Raw genomic sequence first — 25,435 nt, 5'->3', positions numbered from 1 at the left:
CAGGGGCTTTCTGCGCAAAGAATTGTAATCATGCATGCGCAGAATGCTCCTAAGCCTTGTTACCGTGCACAACTGCTCGGGAGCGCAATCAGGGAGGTGCGCAGACAGGACAGAGCATGCGCCACAGTGGTGACTGAACCCACTCAAAACTAAGAGGGGCAACAACAGCATGATGGAGGGGAGGCTGAAGAAACTGGAGGCAAGGAAGATTATGGGGGCTGAAAGAAGCCCCAGGTATGGCTTTTAATCATGTTTTACTTTAGTTCAGGTGTGCTACACAGGAGTGTGGCTATAATTTGCTCTGCCAGCTCCTGTATGCCTGAGTAATACACCTATATGTGTAATACTCCCATTCATGTGAATAATACTCCTATATGTCTGAGTAATACACCTATATGTGTAATATTAATACATGTGAATAATACTCCTATGCATGTGAGTAATCAATATAGACATACAATAATGATTCCAATTGCAGGCTCCTGTACATGTGAGTAATACTCCTATATATGGGTGTAATCCATATAAGGTGAGATAATTTGCACTGAAGGCTTTTATGTGTAATACCTGTATGCGTGTGAGTAACACTCCTACATGTGTAATATCGCTGTGTTTGTGAGTAGTCAATATAAAAGCTAGATAACAATTCGGGCTCCTATACGTGTAATACTCCAATACATGTGAGTAACACTCCTATATATGTATTAGAGTATTACATACACACCGGTATAGGTGTATTATATATTACATTTATTAGAGTATTACCTACACATAAAGAAGTATTACTCACACATACAGGAGTATTACATGTATAGGAGTATTACTCATATGTATTAGAGTATTACCCATACATATAAGAGTATTAGTCACATGTATTGGAGTATTACTCATATGTATTAGAGTATTACCCATACATATAAGAGTATTAGTCACATGTATTGGAGTATTACTCACATGTATTAGAGTATTTTGCACCCGTATAGGATTATTACTCACATCTATCACAGTACTACCTATACATATAGGAGTGTTACTCACATATATAGGAGTATTACTCTTATGTATTAGATTACGCACCTGTATAGGCGTATTACTCACAGATATAGGAGTATTACTCACAAGTATGAGAGTATCAGTCACACCTGTAGGCGTATTACTCACATGTACAGGAGTGTTACTTACATGTATTAGTCACCTGTATAGGAGTATATATGTGAGTAATACTCCTGCACGTGCGAGTAATACCCCTATACATATGAGTAATACTCCAATACATGTAATACTCGTATACATGTGAGTAATACTCCTATATGTGTGAGTAATACTCCTATACCGGTGCGTAATACTCTAATACATGTGAGTAATACTCCCGTACGTATGAGTAATACTCCTATACATGTGAGTAATACTGTTATACGTGTGTAATACTCCTTTACGTGTGGGTAATCCCTATGGGTATTGTCTGTATTTTCTTGGTGAAGAGAAGTAACGTTGTGTTTCTCTAAATTCAGCCAACCTTATCTTACAATAACAGAGTAGATTTATGGAGTGCTATGGCCTTACTTCCTAATGTATTTGCCTGAAATGTTAGCAGGTGATCCGGGCTTCCATATGATGAATGAGCTGAGTGTTTATGGTTGTTACATTATCATCTATCCTGTCTTGCAGCTAGGAGGGTTTGGTGTATATACATTGCCAGTGCCTGTCAGTGACAGCGGTCAGTGACAGCGGTCAGTGATGGATGATCTGAGTGTTTATAGTTACTCCGTAGTTTTATTACATTATCATCTATCCCAGTGGTCCTCAAAATAAGGCCCGCGGGCCGAATGTGCCCCCCTGAGGCTTTTTTACCGCCCCCACACACAAAATGTATTACTTATAGATGCGGTCAGCTACATCATTAAATATTGGTGGTCCGCATATCGAATAGCAGTGCTGGCACTACCCATCCACATGGGAGCCAGAAAGCAGTAATTTCGCTGGTTTCCATTCAAATTCCACATCAGGTGACACACTGCTGTCCACTGCAGGTTGTCACCCGAGTATGCTTCACTGTCTGGCCTGCAAAGACTTCTACATCATCTTAATTATACTCCGGCCCCCCAGCAGTCTGAAGTATGTTGACATGGCCCTCGACCCAAAACGTTTGAGGACCCCTGATCTATCCTGTCTTGCAGCTAGCAGGGTTTGGTGTCTATGCTTTGCCAGCGCCTGTTAGTGACAGCGGTCAGTGATGTATGTTGTATCTGTCCTCCTCCTGGGGGGCTATTATGCAGCACAGTGACTGCTGATGACTCACATCTCTGTATAGTGTGTATCCAGGTACACCAATAGCATAATACCCCCTTCTATGTAGCTAGCACGATATCCGCCAGTCTCTTACCCCTGGACGTTGTGTGTATTATATCCTGACATTTGCTGTATTATTATTCTCTCTCCACCTTTCTGACCCTGATTACTGCCCCTGTACCCTCTGAGTCAAAGCAGTGCATCTCTATACTGTCCTCTCAATACTTTCCCTTGTTTACACTATTCTCTTTATGCCTCATCACCTGTGTCTGATAAATGCTTACAGATGGTTTATGTGTAATCAAGTTAGGTAAAGGGTTTTGTTAACAGGCAAACATGCAATGCGGTGGAAATTGTGGTTATCTGGAGAGAGCTAAGAACAGTCCCAGGTTTGAGTTTTGGAAAGATAATTCCGTGAGAGAAAAGGATATTTAGCATTCCTGTTGCTGTTTCATCTCAGAAATGTCTCCCTGGATGGGGGAAATCAGAGGAAGTGAAACTAGGAAACACAAGAAATGGAAGTAATGGTGTTATTAGTACCTGCTGCCTACTCTGCTGGGGGGAGGGGAGGGGGGTGACTGGCAGCAGCACCAGAAGGACACAGAGGCATGTAAATGGGCAGAAAACATGCCTCTGTGTTCTATAATATATTTTCCGCCTTGGGTACTCTTTAAAGCCTGGTACACACTTTTAATTTTGATTGGCTAATCACTGACCAATTGTACCACCTCCAATAGTATGAGGGTCTACCTACACGATCTGCTCATAGTGTTTAATATCTGTTAACTCTCATACTACATAGAGGTGGTAAAATTAGTCAGTGATTGGCCAAATATGATTGAAAGTGTATACCAGGCTTTAAGACAATAGAATTTGAATACTACGACCAGATTGTGTAGGTATGCTCTTGCATAGGAGGTGGTCAAATTGGTCGGTGACTGGCCAATCATAATTTAAAGTGTGTAGAAGGTTCCGAGCCTGGTACACACTTTTAATTATGATTGGCCAACCACTGACTAATTTAACCACCTCCAGGTAGTATGAGGGCCAATAGATATTGAATACTATGAGCAGATTGTGTAGGTAAACCCTCCTACTACATGGAGGTGGTAAAATTGGTCAGTGATTGGCCAATCAAAATAGATCCAAACTTAAAGGCCTGGTTCACAATTGCGTTAAAAAACGATCCATTCACGGAATGCAACGGATACTGTACAAGTGGAACTGATGCGAACGGTTAACCTATGGAACCGTTCACATCCATCAGTTTGAACGGATCCGTTCCGTACGTTCCACTGAACAGACAGCAAGTTTCTCGCAGCACCAGGTTTTCCGGACACTGCAGCCCAGCGGACCTGAAACGGAGGCTGAAGCGCTACATTGGGGGCAATGAGAAAACGGAAAGTTTCTTCACACTAGTGAACAAATGGACTGTTCTAAATAGAAAAATCCACTTTGGGGGTGGCGGTCTGGGGGGATGTGGGGGAAACGGAACGGAACCAGCGGAATGGAAATGGAGTGAAAATGGATCCGATTGACCGGTGATCAGATCCGTTTTCACAGATCCATTTGCCACTTCACCGCAAGTGTGACCCGGGTCTTACCCTTCTGTGGTCAGGTCAGCTGCTAGATTACCCAGACCAAGAAAAGAAACCCTGTAGAAAGCGCCACTCAGAATTTGTCTTAAATGCAATATCAAAAGATCTTTCCTATACAACGATCCACCAAATAGGTATATAAAACAATGAAGAACACTTAAAACATCCCATAAAAATCCTCCATGCTTGTATAATCTGTTGCAATAAACAATTTGTTGAATACACAATAGTATGTTACGAACAAGACTAGGGGCTCTCTGTATAGCCCCCCTAGGCTGTGTGAACCCGGGTTCAGTATAGTAGTGCAAGAGTACAGTGCTATAGCTCAGTCAGAGTTAATTCCAATATATATATATCACACCTGAAATCAAAGAAAACATACACCATATACATCCACATTTGTGGAATAAAGTGCTATCTTAGTGCAAAATCATTCAAGTACATTAAGAGCATAATGCATGTAGATGGATGCTAAAGATAAACAGAAGTGCAGCAGCCCACAGATAGGGCTTGATTCAGTAAACCGTGATAACTGAAATATCACACCTTATGAAACAATATAACACCTTATGAAATATATCACACCTTATGAAAGATATCACACCTTATCAGAGTAGCATAGCGAGCGCTACGAACTTATGCCTGCTAATTGGCAATGGCACTCGTCCTGCCCTGTGCCCCTGAGGGTTCGTAGAGCTCGCTATGCTGATCTGATAAGACGTGGTAATTATGATAAGGTGTGATATCTTTTCATAACGTGTGATATTTGAGTTATCACAGTTTAGTGATTCAAGCCTATAGAGTGCAAAAAGAAGATTTATATTGCACTTTATTTCCTGGTGGACTCAAAGCACCTGGGTCACCTGTGTCAGAGGCAGAGCCCTTAACCGGTACACTATGCAGCCACTAACATGACAATAACAGCTGCATGGACAGGGCTGCCATCAGATTTGGCGATTCGCGCAGGCGCAGTTAGGCCAACCCCGCGGTCGGCCTCTGCACCGTGCAGCAAGAGAGGGACAGCGGCGGGGAGCGTAGGTGACAGCGTGGGACAGTCGGCTGCAAGGGGCTGGAGAAAGCCCCAGGTGAGTAAAGCTCATTTGTTGTATTTTCCCTGATAACTCCTTTAATGACTTTGGCTGCATGTTTTGGGTCGTTGTCCTGCTGCAGAATACATTTGGGGCCAATCATACACCTCTCTGATGGTATTGCATTATAGATAAGTATCTGCCTTTATTTCTCAGCATTGAGAACACCATTAATCTCCATTTCCATAGTTTGGATGTTTTCAGTGTAGAATAGGACTGAAGTTCTAGACATGACCTCAGTGAGGCACTGCAGCTTCCCATGTATTTTCACACATATGTAACTTATATTTGTGTGTAATTATTTCAGACTCGGGTAATTTTGCAGACTTGTTGATAGTTTTTTTGTATTGTGTTGCCCCCTGTACTGCAGCCACATAAGGTGTAAACTAGGTTGGAGCAGCTGTAATTTGTTTTCTAGTTTTGCCCAGGATTGGGTAGTGTGTAGTGCCCATTCCCAGGTGTGCGCCTTACACTTGCATTGGGTAATAGAGAATAGAGACTGATATGGATCAGGATGTGTTTTGGCATTCAGATTGCTGGTAGTATGTGCTGGTTCTGGATATAGAGTTCTGTATGTTATGTTACTCTATATCTGAACATACATGCTTTGTCGTTATAGGTTCTCCATGCTGCGAGATGATGCTGGCTGGCTCTACATCAATCCGCTAAATGGGACGGTCAACACCACGTCTCCGCTCGATCGGGAATCCGCATTCGTCCACAACAACACATACACCGCTCTGATCCTAGCCATAGACAATGGTGAGTGCCGATGTGTGTGTACAATAGGTGTGTGTGCAGTATAGGAGTGCACAGTGTCGGGTCCGTTAAAAATGGCGCCGGCCAAATAATGGCGCCAGACAGTGAACGAAAATGTCTTCTAAACGAAAAATATCGTTTTATGTTTTTTTTTTTTCGTTTTAGGTGCAGGCTGGGTGGCTAGTGCAGGCTGGGTACCATAATAGGAGACCTCAGATCAGCGGCGACATGTAGCCTGCCTCCCTCCCTGCAGAGTGCGAGCGGAACGTTCGTATGAGAAGACTCAACGGGACTTGACATGTCTGCAATGTCCGCTTCTCTCCCCGCAGCGCGCCGAGCATCATCTACTAGGTAACAGCGTGTCTCCTTACTGTGACGCGCCGCCGCCAGTACGTGCAGGCGCGTCACAGTGAGGAGACACGCTGTTACCTAGGAGATGACGCTGGGAGCGCTGCAGGGAGAGAAGCTGTCATCGCTGGCATGACGGATCCCGGTGAGTCTTCTCATATCTAACGCACCGCTCGCACTCTGCAGGGAGGGAGGGAAGGGCATTAGTGAGATGCAAAAAGCAAAAACATAAACGAAAAATATCGTTTAGGACAACGGCGCCATTTTTTAACAGTCAGAAACGATAAAAAACATTCTACAATGATTTCCTATGAGGCGCCATTTTTATAAAAACTATGTCTGGCGCCATTTTTAACTAGACCCGCACAGTGTATGTGTGTGACAAACACCCTCCAATTCTGTCGTACTAGGCCACGGTTGCCATACAGGTCTCATTCACTATAGACTTCTGGAGGCGAATCCACTGTGAGCACAGTAAATGTTTAAGATTGGTTGTTGTGCCCATGATGATTTGTGGCCAGTGCCCTGCCAGCCTGCCGGGTGGTATTTTGACAACAGATACCGTTGATACTGGAATACAAGTCAACCTCATGTATAAGTCGACTCCAATATTCAACCCTCTTAAAGCGGTTTTAAACTCTGACAAAATATTCCATAAAAGGTGTTTTCCTACTTTTTATAACGCATACAATTATCATATTTGCTTTTGTGCACATGTATTATTATTAATTTACAAATTATAAGTTCCCAACGTTCAGTTTATTTACTTTGAAAGCTGCTGGTGCATTTTATTCATAACTGTTAAATTTCTATTGTAAATGCACCCAGTAAGGATTTCTGAGCATGGTTTCAGTTTAGGACTCATTAGCAGACGTTTCTGCACAGTCAGAGATTGTTTACTAAATTGTATCAAGTGAAGAATGTAAACACAAGATAAGGTTATCACCAGTTCAGATGAGGTTGCCCCTGCAGAAGAAAAAATCAGTCCTGTGATCTAAACCTTTGAATGCTGTTTTACTAAAAAAAAATGTGTTAGTATATTATATGCTGTAAATAATCTTTTAGAGCAAAGAAGAAATGCTGTGTTTCGTTCCACTTTAAGCTGGAATGCTTTATTGACTCAAGTATAAGTCTACACAGCAAAGTTAATGGCTGCACTTGGGACCAGAAAGAATTAACAGCTGCACTTGGAGCCCAGGTTAATGACTGCATGGCATACAGTATTGCAGCCATTACCGCCTCCTGCCCCTTAAAGGAGAACTGTAGTGAAAGGTATATGGAGGCTACCATATTGATTTTCTTTTAAGCAATACCAGTTACCTGGCTATCCTGCAGATCCTCTGCCTCCAATAATTTTAGCCCTAGACCCTGAACAAGCATGCAGCAGATGCGATGTTTGACATTTTTGTAAGATCTGACAAGATTAGCTGCATGCTTGTTTCTGGTGTGATTCACACTACTGAAGCCAAATAGATCAGCAGGGCTGCCAGGCAACTGGTATAGCTTAAAAGGAAATCAATATGGCAGCCTCCATATACCTCTCACTACAGTTCTCCTTTAAGTGCAGCCAATACCTCCTTCAGGCCCCCAAGTGCAGCAATTATTCACTCCCCCTCTTGTAGCCCAGTATGTTTCCCTCTGCCCCTTTCCTTGTTAATTGTTGTGGCCAGAACTTTCATCAAGACAGTGTCACTTACCACAGGGTAAATTGCTGCAGATGGGAATGTCAAATACAGTACACACATTAGTCAGTGTGCTCAGTGTTGCCAGTGACTCGCGTATAAGTCGACCCCTATACTTCTATTTAGCGACTCAGACCTAAAGTTCTAAACTTGTACTCGAGTATATAGGGTAATAGACAAAGCACAATGGACCCTGAGATCTGAGTGTAACAAACTCTAATTGCTAGGTGCACACTATGAGATTTTCTTGCAGATTTACTGTCGTATCAATTATTTCCAATATTTCCGATCTGATTTCCAATAGGAGTGAACGGAAAACAGTCGGGAAATCAGATCGGACATGTTGGAAATAATCGATCTGACAGTAAATCTGCCAGAAAATCTCAGTGTGTACCCAGCATTAAATACCTCGTCCTGAAGGGAGGGGTTGACATAAGAGCTGAGGCCTTCCCTGAAGGAGGAAAAAGACCAACTCCCTTACAGAAGAGAAAAAATGGGGCAGAACACAATTATTCCACTCACCAGTCCTACCAACAAACGGCCTGTACCCCTGCATTCGGGGGGCACCAAGAGTCCACAGATATAAGATATGATTATGATACTTAATATCTCAGCGTGGGAATCTCTGTTTTGTGTGGGAATTTCCCGGACCGCGTGTCAGCATGAGCCCAACAACTTTGGAAAAGATTATTCAGCTAGCATTTTTCTGAAGGCTTGAAATATGGAGAAATATACATTTTCTGTGTTTCAGTTTGTCTCTCTGGTCACAGTCTGTGTACACCTCAGATAAGGATCTTTTTGAAGCCAGTCAAGGTATCCATACCTCTAGCGATGTATGGGCAGATTCAACCAAGAGACAACGCTCTCTCTTATCGAATGTGATGAGAGAGATCTGTCAGCTGCCCATACACCAGGCCGATTCCCGATCAATTTCAGCATGAAATCTTTCAGGAACCAGCCTTGCGCGCTACATATGTCCGTCTCCCCTAATGTCAATGTCCACCTGGTGCCCCGTATAAAGTGCATACATTACCTCTCCACGGCCTCCTCTGCATACACGCGCACCCCAAGTGGTTTCCTAGTAAGGACATGTGTGTGTGTGTGTGACATCACACGCACACCCTTACTAGGAAACCACATGGGGCATGTGTGTATGGAGAGGAGAATGTGCCCGGACCAGTAGAGGGACAAGCGGAGGCCACGGACAGGTAATGTATACATTTTGCACGGGGGGGGGGGGGGGCATTAACATTAGGGGAGACAGCATCGGGCGGTTTTGTTTCGATCATCGGGAGATTGCACGCCATTAATGGCGTGCACCTCATTGAGCAACATCTTGCAGCATGCATGATCAAGAATGCGTCCAATTTTCGTCCCCGAAATTGGTTGCATTTTCGGTCAGGCATTCACTTGGCAGCACAGATTTTCATCCAATTCGATTATAACAATTGAATTGGATGGTCGATCGTCTGCCAAGTCGCCTGATGTATGGCCACCTTAAAGCTTCTAGAGGCGTTAAGACCCCTGGTCTTTAGGAGCATGTTTTGCTGGGACAGCTCTTGTGTCATAACTAATCTGAGATTTATGGTCACTCAACATGGCAGGTGGAATATGGAAATAAGAGATTGTCATCTCACCTATATATTTTTCTGCCGATTATAGAAAAAAAACTTTTCCTCATACTATAAAACTGAAGGGAAACTGATGGAATCTAATGACAAGAGTTACATGGCAGGACATGCAATTCACACATCACACACAAGCAGATATGAGACCAGACTGAGCTTTCACAAACTTCCCAGTGCCACCAGTTCTTTATAGTGGCAGGTGTTAGGTAGCCAGGTATGCCTCTAAATATGAGTATTAGGTAGCCAGATGTGCCCTCAGTATAGGTAGTCCCTCCCAGTATAGGTAGCCAAATATGCCCCCAGTATACATACTCCCTGCCAGTATAGGTAGCAGATGTCTCTCCACAGTATAGGTATTTAGATATGCCCAGTATTAGTCTCCTTAGTACAGATTTAAATGTGCCCCCCATCCCATATAGGTAGTCAGATCCCCCCCCCCCCATTATGTAGACCCTCAGTACAGGTAGCAGATGATAGCCCAACCAGTACATCCCCCCCCACAGGATAGGTAACCAGATGTGCCACCAGAATTAATTAGCCCCCACCATCCTTAGCATCTGTGACCAATAAGCCCTCAGTTTTGGGCAGTTTCCACCAATATAGGTAGAACATTTTCCCGCAGTATTAGGCAGATGTGTACCCCCTATTCTGTATTGGTAGCGGATGTGCCCAGGCCCGGGCCGCTCATGAAGCGGACTGATGCACCTTTTTCAGGAGGCGGAAGTCTGGAGGTGTGCCAGGCAGAAACCAGAAGTGAGTGGCATTGCCTGGCCTGCTGCCACCACCCGTCTGTCCGCCGCCCGTTCCATTCGCCTGGCTACTGTCTGCCTGGACGCTACCTGTCCAGTGCCCACCCTGCACATACTGATGATGATGGCGGGCGGAGGCAGAAGACAGAAGTCCAGAGGAAGAGTGAAGCTGCCTGCCACCCGCCCTTCACCGCTCTGCCACCAGAACGCGAAGGAACAACCACCCTCCCGCATGCATGGAGGGCAGGCAGCTTCACTTTTCTTCCAGTCTGGACTTCCATCTTCTGCCTCTGCCCACTGTCCTCATCAGTGGTGTCATAATGATTATGGGGACAGTGGGCGGAGGCAGAAGACGGAAGTCCGGACCAGAAGAAGAATGGAGCTGCCTGCCGCCCGCCCAACTTGCGCTTAGAACACCACCAGAATGAGGGGAGGAACCAGCCCACTGGTTACAGGCTTGAAACTACAAGCCACTCAGCCGTCGCCAGGACTGGAGGGGGTAAGTGGACAGAGACTGACTCCACTCTTCAAAGAGTGGAGTCGGCTACCTACTGGGGGCAACTATAACTAGCTAGCTTATAATACAGGCATCTATAACTGGCTGACCTTTACCGGAGGCACTTTTACCTTGCTACCTATACACTGGAGGCAACGATGCCTGGCTTCCTTTACTGGAGGCACCTATTGTCTGACCTATACGGGTCGCAACTATACCTGGCTACCTATATACTGGGGCCAATTATGCCTGGCTACCTATACTGGGGGCACCTATACTTGGCTCCCTATACCTGGCTTCCTATACTAGGGTCAACTATACCTGGCTAACCTATACACAAGGCACCTATACCAGGATACCCTATACTTATGGCACCTATACTGGGGCAGCTATACCTGGCTGATCTGTACTGGGGCCAACTATTCCCAACTACCTATACACCTATACTGGGGGCACCTATACCTGGCTACCTACCTAATGAGGGTCTTTTTTTTCTTCTTCAAAATAAGGGGGGGGGGTGTATCCTTGCAAGTTTGACACAGGCAGCAAAAAAATCTAGAACCGGCCCTGGATATGCCCCCTGTTTTGGGGAGGCCCTTAGTATAAGAAGTAGACCCCCCTCCTTCCCCCAAGTATAGGTAGCCAGATGTGCCCCCTGTATTAAGTATATGCGACCAATAAGACTCTAGTATTAGGCAGTGCCCCTCAGTATAGGTAGCAGATGTATCCGGAGTATTGTTAGCAGATGTGTGCCCAGTATTCAGTATCCTCTCCAATAGGTAACCAGTACAGATAGCAGATATGCATGGCCAGCATTGGTAACCAGATGTGCCCCCAGTATTATCTAGCCCTCAGTATAGGTAGCAGATGCCCCCCCCTCCCATTATAGTATAAATCCAGATGTGCTCCAATATAGGTAGCCAGATGTGCCCTGAGAGGGGTTCACCATGTACCTGCAGTACAAGTATGCTTGCTATACACAGTCTGCACCGGAGAGTAGACCTCTGGCCATATCAGGCGAGGGGCTCACCGTGTATCTGTAGCACAAGCATATTTCCTGTACAAAGTCATCCCCGGCCACTGCAATCATGTTTGTTGTTCTGCTTTAGGACTTTGAAGGGCTCTCATCGTATTTTTGGCTTAACTCTCTGCGGAATCATTAATTCGAGTCGATGTCAAGTAATTTTGCTGGGGTCATGCTTGGCATTGGAAGACTTGTGTGTGTTTTGTAGATGCTGTCTGTTATTTGCATAGAAATATCTCCGGCGGCGTGGCTGTATTGGCGTGACGTAGCCCATCGCTGTATGCTACAGCCATCTTCATCAATAGTTTTTGTAATGCTCCCCTGGAAGAGTCTGACCTCAATCTACGGTTTCTGGGAGCTGAATTCAAGCTGATGAAATCAAGTCAGAGCGCCGGCAGCTCTTCGTTTCTCTTGGGAAATCTCCCAGCATGCTTTGCCCAACTTCAGCGGCCATTGCAGGCTCTGACTTGTTCCTAAAGCATCGTTTTGGCTTTGTGCATCATTATTTAACGCGGTCTCTGAGGAACATTGTTTAATGTTGTACTATCTCCCCGTCTGTTGTACAGTGCTGCGTAATATGTTCGCGCTATATAAATAAAGATTAATAATAAAAAGTGAAATCACATTTTAGTGGTTACACAGAGACTGCTCTGTGATTTCGTGGTATTTAAAGATATCATTTTATGTTGGGCTGATAGCCAAGTACAGGAAGAGGATTGTGATCTCTGTGCCACATTGTGTTTTCTTGAGGGAAAACACTGCTTAATTATGTTGACGGCGGAACATTACATAACTACTTGTTTTACTCTGCTCAATTATGTTTGAGGAAAGGCTACCTAATTATGTTGATTAGAGGGTGAAACATTATACGCAATTAGGGTTTGTGGGAGGCCCACTGCACATTATGCTGTTTGGTGCTGAAATTGGTATTAAGGCCTCATTTCCACCTGTGCGATTATGGCTGTGTTTTCGACAGTACAATGGGATCTGCAAGGACATAAGTGCATAGACCGATGTCCCCATCCATGCGTTGCGATTCACAACGGAATCATAATGCATGGTTGCATGCATTTATGCGCATCTGTATTGCAATTCCATTCATTGTAAATGAACCGCATTAGGGACAACCGTATAGCACTGCAGTACTGTGCGTCGCTATGGCCACCTGCGTTGCAAGCAGCGTGACCATAGAAACATGCTGCCTAGTTGTATGAGGGGTTTGTCTGCTTTTTTATAATCTAAGAAGTGGTTGTTGTAGTAAACAGTAGAGACTCTTTCTGTTTATATGGTAACTGGTAGAGTTGGGCCGAACGGTTCGCCTGCAAACGGTTCCATGCGAACTTCAGTGGTTCGCGTTCGCGTCCCGCAGGCGAACCTTTGCGGAAGTTCGGTTCGCCCCATAATGCACATGGGTCAACTTTGACCCTCTACATCACAGTCAGCAGGCCCAGTGTAGCCAATTAGGCTACACTAGCCCCTGGAGCCCCACCCCCCCTTATATAAGGCAGGCAGCGGCGGCCATTACGGTCACTCGTGTGCTGCCTGCGTTAGTGAGAGTAGGGCGAGCTGCTGCAGACTGTCTCTCAGGGAAAGATTAGTTAGGCTTAACTTGTTCCTGTCTGGCTGCATACCTGTTCTGTGAACCCACCACTGCATACCTGTGCTGTGAACCCACCACTGCATACCTGTGCTGTGAACCCACCACTGCATACCTGTGCTGTGAACCCACCACTGCATACCTGTGCTGTGAACCCACCACTGCATACCTGTTCATTGAACCCACCACTGCATACCTGTGCTGTGAACCCACCACTGCATACCTGTGCTGTGAACCCACCACTGCATACCTGTTCAGTGAACCTGCCACTGCATACCTGTTCTGTTCAGTGGACCCGCCACTGTATACCTGTTCAGTGAACCCGCCACTGCATACCTGATGTGTTCAGTGAACCTGCCACTGCATACCTGTTCTGTGAACCCGCCACTGTATACCTGTTCTGTTTAGTGAACCCGCCACTGTATACCTGTTCTGTTTAGTGAACCCGCCACTGTATACCTGTTCAGTGAACCCGCCACTGCATACCTGTTGTGTTCAGTGAACCTGCCACTGCATACCTGTTGTGTTCAGTGAACCTGCCACTGCATACCTGTTCTGTGAACCCGCCACTGTATACCTGTTCTGTTTAGTGAACCCGCCACTGTATACCTGTTCTGTTTAGTGAACCCGCCACTGTATACCTGTTCAGTGAACCCGCCACTGCATACCTGTTGTGTTCAGTGAACCTGCCACTGCATACCTGTTGTGTTCAGTGAACCTGCCACTGCATACCTGTTCTGTGAACCCGCCACTGTATACCTGTTCTGTTTAGTGAACCCGCCACTGCATACCTGTTCTGTTCAGTGAACCCGCCACTGTATACCTGTTCAGTGAACCCGCCACTGTATACCTGTTCAGTGAACCCGCCACTGCATACCTGTTCTGTTCAGTGGACCCGCCACTGCATACCTGTTCTGTTCAGTGGACCCGCCACTGTATACCTGTTCAGTGAACCCGCCACTGCATACCTGTTCTGTTCAGTGGACCCGCCACTGTATACCTGTTCCTGTATACCTGTTCCTGTATACCTGTATACCAAAACCTGCACTCTCGCCATGGTGCGCACCAGTCCAGCACGGCCGTCACTACACAAACAGCTGTTTGCGGTGCGTTACACGGTGAGTTTGGTGTGTCAGTGTGAAGCAGTACCTTAATTACACTACCTGATTGATGTATACACATGCAAGATGTTTGAAAGCACTTTAGGCCTGTCATTTAGCATTCAATGTGATTTCTGCCCTTAAAACGCTGCTTTGCGTCAAATCCAGATTTTTCCCCGGGACTTTTGGCATGTATCCCACTCCGCCATGCCCCCCTCCAGGTGTTAGACCCCTTGAAACATCTTTTCCATCACTTTTGTGGCCAGCATAATTATTTTTTTTTTTCAAAGTTCGCATCCCTATTGAAGTCTATTGCGGTTCGCGAACTTTAACGCGAACCGAACCTTCCGCGGAAGTTCGCGAACCAGGTTCGCGAACCTAAAATCGGAGGTTCGGCCCAACTCTAGTAACTGGTGACATCACTGTCTGCTGCCTGGATGTGGGTGGGGTTTGCCTGGCCTGTTGAGGTTTGATTACTGTAATGATGTATTTTTATGCACAGCCTGGAAAGGAGGAAGCAGACAAATCTAACAAACTGCTGAATGAAAAAGTTGCTGATCTCTAAAGGTCTGTACCCACCTGTGACTGATATTACCCGTCAGGGATCAGGATCGGATGCCTCCGGCGACATCACTGACAGGGCTGCTCATCCGGATTCCGGATATCCAAACTTTTTTCAGCTATCCGATTTTGTTTCAAGTTTCCGGATTTCTGTGGAAATCCGGATAGCCATCTGCAAATATTTGGTCGCATACCAGATATCTGGCGGATATCCGGATCCGAATACTGTAACTAAGGAGATGACATCATTGAGCCAATCAGAGGGCTCCCAGCAGAAGCCCTAGCAACCAATCACTGAAGGGAACCTTGGCCAGCCCCACCTGACCTCATTGAGCCAATCAGAGGGCACCCAGCAGAAGCCCTAGCAACCAATCACAGAGAGGAACCCTGGCCAGCCCCTGTATAATAAGGAGGGCTGCCATGATGAGACATATTGTCCTAGCTTGCTGAATGCTCACAGAGACATGCTCCAGTGCTGCTGGCCTAGCAAGTGTTGTACACAGTGATAAACCTAAAGCTGTTCAGTGATTAACCCCTTCACTATTACTACACTATTCTTGTAATGTTAATTAGCTTGATCTCATTGTGTGACAGTCAGAGTGTGTACTATGCTGCAGGGCTGCTGCAGCTGCTATGTGTCTGTGTGAGCTGTGCACAGGCCAGGCCAGCTGCTGCCTGCTGGCCAGTTATTAGCCTTAGCTAGCTACAGTATAGTTAGGTTAGGGATTAGGAATACTGCAGTCAGTGCGAGTAGTTGTTAGAGTAGTAGTACTACTGTGTTAGCTTTCTACAGAACTGCTGTGCTGTGAGCAGTGCCAGTGTGACAGTTAGTATGCACTAGTGTCTTCTCCTCTGCTGTCTGACTGTCACTCTGCACTTGTCAATTGGCACGTGACACTTAGCACATGTCACTTGGCACGTGACACGTGCCAAGTGACATGTGACAAGTGCCACGTCTGGCATGCTCCTGGCTCACGTTACACCTGCTGCTGCATTGCCCGGCTCCTGCTGCCTGTGCAGCTCCCACCGCCAGGCTGCCACAGGCCACTGATACCACCTATATTTAATCCAAAACACAATTGCTGCGTAATTTTTTGGGAGGTGTCTTGGCTGAAAACTGTCATGTCCCAGTTGTGCGGTTGGACTTTGGGCACAATGTGGGCTGCACGACCGCTGTCTGGAACCTAGTCCTGATGTCAATTGACAGCCAATATTTTTTTCTTTTGGGGGGGGGGGGGGGATTTTAAGTCCCCACATAATCAATTAGTGTTTCCCTTTACAAAAACATGATGCTACATGCCTCATTTACCCTAAAAAACATTTAGAAGCATTTTAAAGCCCACTTCCGGTTTTTCTATTTGGATATCCGAATCCGCCCGGATAATGCGTTCGGAAATCCGCATGAACGCGGATATCTGAAAGTTTGGATTCGGATATCCGGGTATCCGGATCAATTCAGATTTTGAAAAGGGGTATCCGAGCACCCCTGATCGCTGGGTCAACACTGTACAGACATGAAGTCAGCTGTACAGCTGACGGTGCATTCTGTTGCAATGTGGGGGAGGGGAGGGCAGGGTTGCCGATGAAGCAGCTCATGCGTGATGTCACGTGTTGGGAGAAGCAAGCAGGTGCACAACAGGATCGTCTATCGCTCCGCCTGGCAGATCGCTTGCAGGTCAGAGGCTACTGTACACACAAGGGATAACCTGTATAGCAGGTACCGGGTCCTGTAACTTTTGCCAGTGGCTGCCAGTCTGCGCAAGAGAAGTGCGCTCCCTACGTACCTCTCCGGCAGCCGTCTCTTTCTGGAGAGATACATAGAGCGCACTACTCTAGTGCAGACTGCCACGACTGGCCAAAGTTACGAGACGACCCGGTACAGAAGACGGAGAAGACTGAGGACGGCGATCTGTGCGCATGTTGCTGGAGGAAGCCCCGGGTATGTATAAAACTTATTTTTTATTGTCTCTGGTACACTTAAATGACTTTGATCTTTCATATTGTTCTTCCTTATGTCAGAGTTGCAGATCAGCTTAATTTACTTCCCAAAATTCTGGTGAAATTGACGGCCATTTTGGACCAAATTTTTCAATCTGGCTTTTGCAGTGCAGTCAAAGGCGTCGACTTCTGCTATTAATTGCAAAGCCCTCATGTATGCTATCAGCATTCAGCACCAAATTTGCCAGGTATGTTAGGAATAGTGAGAACAAGTAAAAAAAAAAAAAAAGGGGGGGGGGGGGGGTTGTGGTAAAGGCAGTGATAAGCGAAACATTTTTGCGAAAATAATGTAAAATTCAATTTCCGAGCAAAAATACCATCAGAAATAATTTAGAGATAAGTTTGTGACCTTTTATTTATTTATTTTTGCTAATTTTTGTGGTAAAATAACTAATTTATGCATTTCCCACAAATTTTTGCAGTAAAATTTGCATTATTTTGTTTTTCGCAAATTTTCCATATTGGTTCACAAAGGTTACTTATTTTTCACCTTAGGGCTAATTCACACTACAAGCACTTTGAGTTTTGTGATTTTAAAAGCTCCTGCTAATGTTATCCTATGTGTGTGTTCACACTAGAGCGATGTGATTTTGTAAAAATTCCCCATAGGATTGCATTAGCAAGAGCTTTTAAAATCTCTAGCGTTTAAAAAACTCTTGTAGTGTGAATCAGCCCTTGAAGAGAACCAGAGATGAAGCACCCTCATCTATTTTACAATATATCAGTGGGAACATCACAGTAAACACCTACGCTGCTCTCTATTTCATTCTTCTCTGCTAAATCTGCCTGTTATCAGCCCTGATAAGAATCCCTGACTGAGCATTCAGTCTAGCTTTTCCCAGAATGATTATAGCTGAGTCAGTCTTCTGTGATGTTTTTTCAAGCCCAAGCCTGCCCCCTTGTGGCTCTTTTTTACTGCTTCATGGATAAATAGCAGCAAAGCAGAGCTATTGGACTTGGGCTTGAAAAGACATCACAGAAGACTGACTCAGCTATAATCATTCCAGGAAAAGCTAGACTGAATGCTAAGTCAGGGATTCTTATCAGGGCTGAAAACAGGCAGATTTAGCGGAGAAGAATGAAACCGAGAGCGGTATAGGTGTTTACTGTGATGTTCGCACTGATATATTGTAAAATACATGAGGGTGCTTCCTCTCTGGTTCCCTTTAACCTCCCTAGCGTTCTGGACGAGCTAGGCTCGTCCAGAGACGCCGGAGGTCACCGCTCAGGCCCCGCTGGGCCGATTTGAATATTTTTTTTAAAAAAATACGCAGCAAGCACCAATCGCCGCCGTAGATCCGCCGCTACCCGCCGCGATGCAGGCCTCCCCAGGCGAGACCCCGTGCGCTGCCTGGCCAATCAGTGCCAGGCAGCGCTGAGGGGTGGATCAGGTCTCCCTGTGAGGTCACGACGTCGCCGACGTCGATGACGTCATGACGTGCGTCGTCATGGCGACGGGGGAAGCCCTCCTGGAAATCCTGTTCAGAACGGGATTTCCGGATGGGTGATTGCGCCGGCGGGGATCGGAGGGGTGGGAGGGACGCCGCAGGGAGGGGGGAATCATGTAGCTAGCTACATGATATATTTAAAAAAAAAATTGCAAAAAACGCCAGGCAGGTTAACTGTAAGGAGTGCTAATGCATGAGATAAACAAATAAGGAGAGATAATTCATGAGATAAATAGATAAGGAGATGTAAATCATGAGTTAAGTCAGTTAAGGAGAGATAAATTGTGAGTTAATAAGTAAGGAGAGATTTTAACAGAAAAGCTTTGTGAATCAGGCCCAATGTATTTTTTTTACAAATATTTTCTCGAAAACAGCATTTTTAAAAGCAACACTGCAAAACCCCCTCATGTCATGGCTCAGACAGGCTGTTATATAGTACAGTAGTTACGGTCGAAGAGCCCCACACAGTCTCGTCTCCGGATTATGGCTATATTAGCTGGGGGTTGGGGCTACGGCATTCCTTTAATTACAGTAAATAGTGTTGCTGTTGGAATTCGGCAATGTGTGGTTCAGAACCCGAACACGCATTCAGCAGGAAACAACAGGACAGATGCTTACATATCACTTCTATGTTTCCTTCTCCCAAGCTGTATGGAGGACGTTGCGGAGTTAAATGAAACGCACGTACTATTCGGGTTTCAAAAAACACATTGTCGAATTTGAACACTAAAAGTAACAGTAAATAATATATATACTTGGCAGGGATCCTTATGCAGCAGTATTGCAGATTTACAGCGATCCCCAGAAAAAGGACTGACATTGAGCCTGCAGTTTCCTGTTTTTCTCAAAAACTATGAGGTCTTGTAGTTATAGTAAACCTCTGGTCTGGATATAGTAAACTCAGTCCTCAGGTCCCAGCAAATGCATATGTATAAATCTAAAATGAATGGCCAGTTCTGACATAGTAAACTACAGTACTTTTCCTGATCCCTTGGAGTTTTACTGTATTTTCCCTAACATATATAGCAAATTTGGCAATGATAGCATGTATAGGGAGTAACCGCAGAAGTCATTTGCATTGACTTCACTTCAAGTTTGCAAAACTGATTTGCCTGCCTAGTAACTGCTGTTCAATTAAGCAGCTGTCAGCTTATTGGTCAGCAACTATTTGCCTTGATTGGACTTACAGTATTTTCAAACCACTATAAATTTACATGGAAATTAGAAAATTATACCAATTTCTAGTCATGGCCTATTTAAAGGGACTCCGAGCAGTGCAGAAACTATGGAAAGATGCACATCATTTTAAAGCTCTCTTTCTCCTCTTTCCAATGATATATAAACCGCCACCCTACGCCTTTTAGTTTTCGCTATTTTCACGATTGAAATTGCCGCGGCCGCGATTTCGATCACGAAAATAGAGAAAACTAAAAGGCGTAGGGCAACGATTTAGGTGTCGTCAGAAAGAGGAGAAAGAGAGCTTTAAAATGATATCCATCTTTCCATAGTTATATTGTATTACACAGGGCGACTTTTTGTCAAAGTCAGCAGCTGCATTCAGCAGAATGGAGCTGCTGACACTGGGGAAAGTGTCGTCCTGTGTAATACAATATAACTATGGCTTGATGGATATCATTTTAAAGCTCTCTTTCTCCTCTTTCTGACGACACCTAAATCGTTGCCCTACACCTTTTAGTTTTCTCTATTTTCGCGGCCGCGGCAATTTCAATCGTGAAAATAGCGAAAACTAAAAGACGTAGGTGGTGGTTTATATATCATTGGAAAGAGGAGAAAGAGAGCTTTAAAATGATATGCATCTTTCCATAGTTTCTGCACTGCTCGGAGTCCCTTTAAGACTTAATGACTGATTTACTGTTAGTCAGAGCTGGGACAAGGTCCTCCAGCACCCTAGGCTGAGACTCCAAAGTGCACCCCTCCATCCCTCCCACCCCATCCATCACACACTGATTGCTATTAGACTAAGAGGCACCCTAGGGCCCCCAACACCTTATTCTCTAGTTATCTGGCTTGCAGTCACTGCCATTTATCCCCTTTTCATATTTCCCTCTTTAAATACAATAGGAGAATGATAGCTGAGTGAGTTGTGCGCCCCCTCCTACACTGCGCCCTGAGGCTGGAGCCTCTCCTACCTCTGCCCGGCCCTGCTGTTAGCAACGGTGAAAACTGCAACCAAAACAACCTCCTCTCCCAACACTGACAAAATGGAGCACAAATGGTCATCTCACAGTGAGAGACTGCATATCGTTCATTAAAGACGCACCCGGCCACACTCTACAGTGAGAGTTCTAAGGAGGCTTTCATATTTATTTGCTAATAAAGCAATGGTACTTGTGAGGCTGCTGTACAAAGCCTTTGCCATTAATACCATCACTGGTCATTTTAGTTGAGCTGGACGTGGCCTGCAGGAAAATGGCTGAATGTGTGATATATGTAGAGATGTCGCGAACGGTTCGCCTGCGAACGGTTCCAGGCGAACTTTGGGGGTTCGTGTTCGCCTGCATCAGGCGAACTTTTGCGGAAGTTCGATTCGCCCCATAATGCTCTATTGAGCAAAACTTTGACCCTCCATATCACTGTCAGCAGACACATTATTGCCAAACACACTGGTCTCACTGCTGTAAGCCCGCCCACCCTCAAGCAAGGTCCTTATACCATTTGACTCAGTTCTCTGCCTACACTAATTAGTTATGGGACAGCTGCTACACACTCTGCTAGGGAGATTTTAATTAGCCTCTTGTGGGTCCCCTCCTCCCACCTCCCTCCTACCCTTCTACCCTTCTACCTATTCCCTCCTTCCTCCTACCGGAGGGAGGAGGGTCTCATCTGCCAGGGAATTATACGATTATAAAAACCAGTTTACATCATACCATGGCTGGGAATCAAACCCAGATCTCACTGTGTGGTGGGCAAGTCACCCTAACCACTGTACCACTACAGTAGTAACTGAAGCTGGCCTAAAATTTACCACTTATGCTCAATGCAATAGAAACATTAGGTTGCTTAAAGGGAACCTTAACTGAGAGTGATATGGATGTTTCCTGTAAACAATACCAGTGCAATAGTGGCTGAATCACACCCTGAAACAAGCATGCAGCTAATCCAGTCTGACTTCAGTCAGAGCACCTGATCTGCATGCTTGTTCAGGGGCTGTGGCTAAAAGTATTAGAGACACAGGATCAGCAGGGAGGTGGGAAGAGGGAGGTGGGGACCCACAAGAGGCTAATTATAATCTCCATAGCAGCTGTCCCATAACTAATTAGTGTAGGCAGACAACTGAGTCAAATTGTATAAGGACCTTGCTTGGAGGAGGGAGGGCGGGTCCTCCAGCAGTGAAGTGTATTTCAATCAGGTGTGCCTCCAGGTATTAGAGCTCTAGAAACATGTTTTCTATCAGTTTTCCAGCCGGTAGAATTTTTTTAAATTTTCAAAGTTCGCCTCCCCATTGAAGTCTATTGCGGTTCGCGAACCAAACCTTTTGCGGAGGTTCGCGAACCTAAAATCGGAGGTTCGCGACATCTCTAGATATATGGGTGTGGTCTGATGTGTTTTTGGTGAGGATATATTGTACGTGGGTATTGTGTATATCTTTGCTGGATGGAATTTCCAGGTTAACCCCCTTACAAGATGAGCCATGAAGGGCAGTCAGAGGGCAGCCTGTTGTGTCCCCAGTTTGTACAGCACATCCTGGCCCCATCTGATTGCAGAGTAATTGGCACATTTCTATCTCTACCTGTTTTGGTAGAAAACAGACAATTAGTTTGATAACGGTACAATTACTTCCCTTATCTCACGCTCGCCACCGCCATAATTAAGAACGCTGCTCCAGATGCTTCTCTTTCCCTATTCTAATCACATAAATTGCTGGCAAAATATTACTTTAATATGTCATCACACAGCCTTGATTAAAAATTAAAGTGATGAAATCAGTGTTTAATACAGCTGCTGTGCCTCAGCGCTTATTACCCCATCTGAAAAAGCCTCCTTGTCTAAATTACGAGATACAAAGACATGATTACAGCACAGCCACGCTGTATATTTATTTATGTTCACTGATGAATGAGATTTCAGCTCAGCGTTCTGCTAACCCTTTCCCTGCCTGCAGGTTATGGGGACTACCGCTAGTCTACTTTGCCTGCCAGCAGATAGTGGGGATTGCCGCCAGTTCTTTTCACCTGCCAGCAGATAGTGGGGATTGCCACCAGTCCCCTTTGCCTGGCAGCAGATAGTTGGGATTGCCGCTAATCCCCTTTGCCTGCCAGCAGATACTGGGGATTGCCGGTAGTCCCCTTTTGCCTGGCAGCAGATAGTGGGGATTGCCGCTAGTTCTTTTCACCTGCTAGCAGATAGTGGGGATTGCCGCTAGTTCCCTTTGTCCGGCAGCAGATAGTGGGGATTGCCGCTAGTTCTTTTCACCTGCCAGCAGATAGTGGGAATTACCGCTAGTCCCCTTTGCCTGCCAACAGATAGTTGGGATTGCCGCTAGTCCCCTTTGCCTTCCAGCAGATAGTGGGGATTGCTGCTAGTCCCCTTTGCCTGCCAGCAGATAGTGGGGATTGCCGCTAGTCCCCTTTGCCTGCCAGCAGATAGTGGGGATTGCCGCTAGTCCCCTTTGCCTGCCAGCAGATAGTGTTGGGCGAACACCTGGATGTTCGGGTAAGTTCGCCGAACATGGCCGCAATGTTCGGCATGTTCGGGCCAAACCCCGAACTCCCCGAACATCCCGCTTTTGGGGGCCCTATGGGGTCGCAGGCATAAGGGGGGAGCATGCCCCGATCGCGGGGGGGGGGGGGGGGTCGGAAATTCCCCCCACCCCCTCCGCTAGCGCTCCCCCCTCTGCCCGCTTCCCCATACAAAAGTTTCAGGAAGTACCGGTCCAGTGGTAGTGGGTGGCTGGCAGTGGGCGGCACTGTGAAGTGAGTGACTGAGGAGGAGGAGTCCGGAGAGTGACGCGTTGAGGGAGGCCGGGCAGCGGGCGGTTCAGCAGTAGTACGGTACTACTGCTGAACCGCCCGCTGCCCGGCCTCCCTCAACGCGTCACTCTCCGGACTCCTCCTCCTCAGTCACTCACTTCACAGTGCCGCCCACTGCCAGCCACCCACTACCACCGGACCGGTACTTCCTGAAACTTTTGTATGGGGAAGCGGGCAGAGGGGGGAGCGCTAGCGGAGGGGGTGGGGGGAATTTCCGACCCCCCCCCCCACGATCGGGGCATGCTCCCCCCTTATGCCTGCGACCCCATAGGGGGGCAGTATTCGGCCAAACAGGGCCCTGTTCGGCCGAACAGAGGCCCTGTTCGGCCCTCTTCGGCGGCCATTTAGTAGTTCGGGGCGAACCCGAACTTAAAAGGCCGAACACCATCAGGTGTTCGGCCGAACGCGAACATCACCCGAACAGGGTGATGTTCTGCAGAACCCGAACAGTGGCGAACACTGTTCGCCCAACACTACCAGCAGATAGTGGGGATTGCCGCTAGTCCCCTTTGCCTGCCAGCAGATAGTGGGGATTGCCGCTAGTCCCCTTTGCCTGCCAGCAGATAGTGGGGATTGCCGCTAGTCCCCTTTGCCTGCCAGCAGATAGTGGGGATTGCCGCTAGTCCCCTTTGCCTGCCAGCAGATAGTGGGGATTGCCGCTAGTCCCCTTTGCCTGCCAGCAGATAGTGGGGATTGTCGCTAGTCCCCTTTGCCTGCCAGCAGATAGTGGGGATTGCCGCTAGTCCCCTTTGCCTGCCAGCAGATAGTGGGGATTGCCGCAAGTCCCCTTCGCCTGCCAGCAGATAGTGGGGATTGCCGCTAGTCCCCTTTGCCTGCCAGCAGATAGTGGGGATTGCCGCAAGTCCCCTTCGCCTGCCAGCAGATAGTGGGGATTGCCGCTAGTCCCCTTTGCCTTCCAGCAGATAGTGGGGATTACCGTTAGTCCCCTTTGCCCGCCAGTCCTTTTCACCAGCTAGCAGATACTGGGGATTACTGCTAGTCCCTTTTGCCTGCCAACAGATAGTTGGGATTGCCGCTAGTCCCCTTTGCCTTCCAGCAGATAGTGGGGATTGCTGCTAGTCCCCTTTGCCTGCCAGCAGATAGTGGGGATTGCCGCTAGTCCCCTTTGCCTGCCAGCAGATAGTGGGGATTGCCGCTAGTCCCCTTTGCCTGCCAGCAGATAGTGTTGGGCGAACACCTGGATGTTCGGGTAAGTTCGCCGAACATGGCCGCAATGTTCGGCATGTTCGGGCCAAACCCCGAACTCCCCGAACATCCCGCTTTTGGGGGCCCTATGGGGTCGCAGGCATAAGGGGGGAGCATGCCCCGATCGCGGGGGGGGGGGGGGGGTCGGAAATTCCCCCCACCCCCTCCGCTAGCGCTCCCCCCTCTGCCCGCTTCCCCATACAAAAGTTTCAGGAAGTACCGGTCCAGTGGTAGTGGGTGGCTGGCAGTGGGCGGCACTGTGAAGTGAGTGACTGAGGAGGAGGAGTCCGGAGAGTGACGCGTTGAGGGAGGCCGGGCAGCGGGCGGTTCAGCAGTAGTACGGTACTACTGCTGAACCGCCCGCTGCCCGGCCTCCCTCAACGCGTCACTCTCCGGACTCCTCCTCCTCAGTCACTCACTTCACAGTGCCGCCCACTGCCAGCCACCCACTACCACCGGACCGGTACTTCCTGAAACTTTTGTATGGGGAAGCGGGCAGAGGGGGGAGCGCTAGCGGAGGGGGTGGGGGGAATTTCCGACCCCCCCCCCCCACGATCGGGGCATGCTCCCCCCTTATGCCTGCGACCCCATAGGGGGGCAGTATTCGGCCAAACAGGGCCCTGTTCGGCCGAACAGAGGCCCTGTTCGGCCCTCTTCGGCGGCCATTTAGTAGTTCGGGGCGAACCCGAACTTAAAAGGCCGAACACCATCAGGTGTTCGGCCGAACGCGAACATCACCCGAACAGGGTGATGTTCTGCAGAACCCGAACAGTGGCGAACACTGTTCGCCCAACACTACCAGCAGATAGTGGGGATTGCCGCTAGTCCCCTTTGCCTGCCAGCAGATAGTGGGGATTGCCGCTAGTCCCCTTT

General features: G+C 47.0%; 1 protein-coding gene across 6 annotated transcripts in view; it reads left to right on the top strand.

Moving 5' to 3' along the window:
• Positions 1-25,435, top strand: part of CDH13 (cadherin 13) — a 1,882,652-nt gene that overhangs the window by 1,797,811 nt on the left and 59,406 nt on the right. For all 6 annotated transcript variants that reach the window (XM_068261396.1, XM_068261398.1, XM_068261397.1 and 3 more), the window contains one exon: positions 5,595-5,737. In XM_068261396.1, the coding sequence (XP_068117497.1) occupies positions 5,595-5,737 (143 nt within the window). The remainder of the gene's footprint in view (positions 1-5,594; positions 5,738-25,435) is intronic.

This window comes from Hyperolius riggenbachi, chromosome 11 (assembly GCF_040937935.1).
Source record: "Hyperolius riggenbachi isolate aHypRig1 chromosome 11, aHypRig1.pri, whole genome shotgun sequence".
Classification (NCBI taxonomy): domain Eukaryota; kingdom Metazoa; phylum Chordata; class Amphibia; order Anura; family Hyperoliidae; genus Hyperolius; species Hyperolius riggenbachi.
Note: the sequence above shows the minus strand (reverse complement) of the source record. Positions and strands in the feature narration are given on the sequence as shown.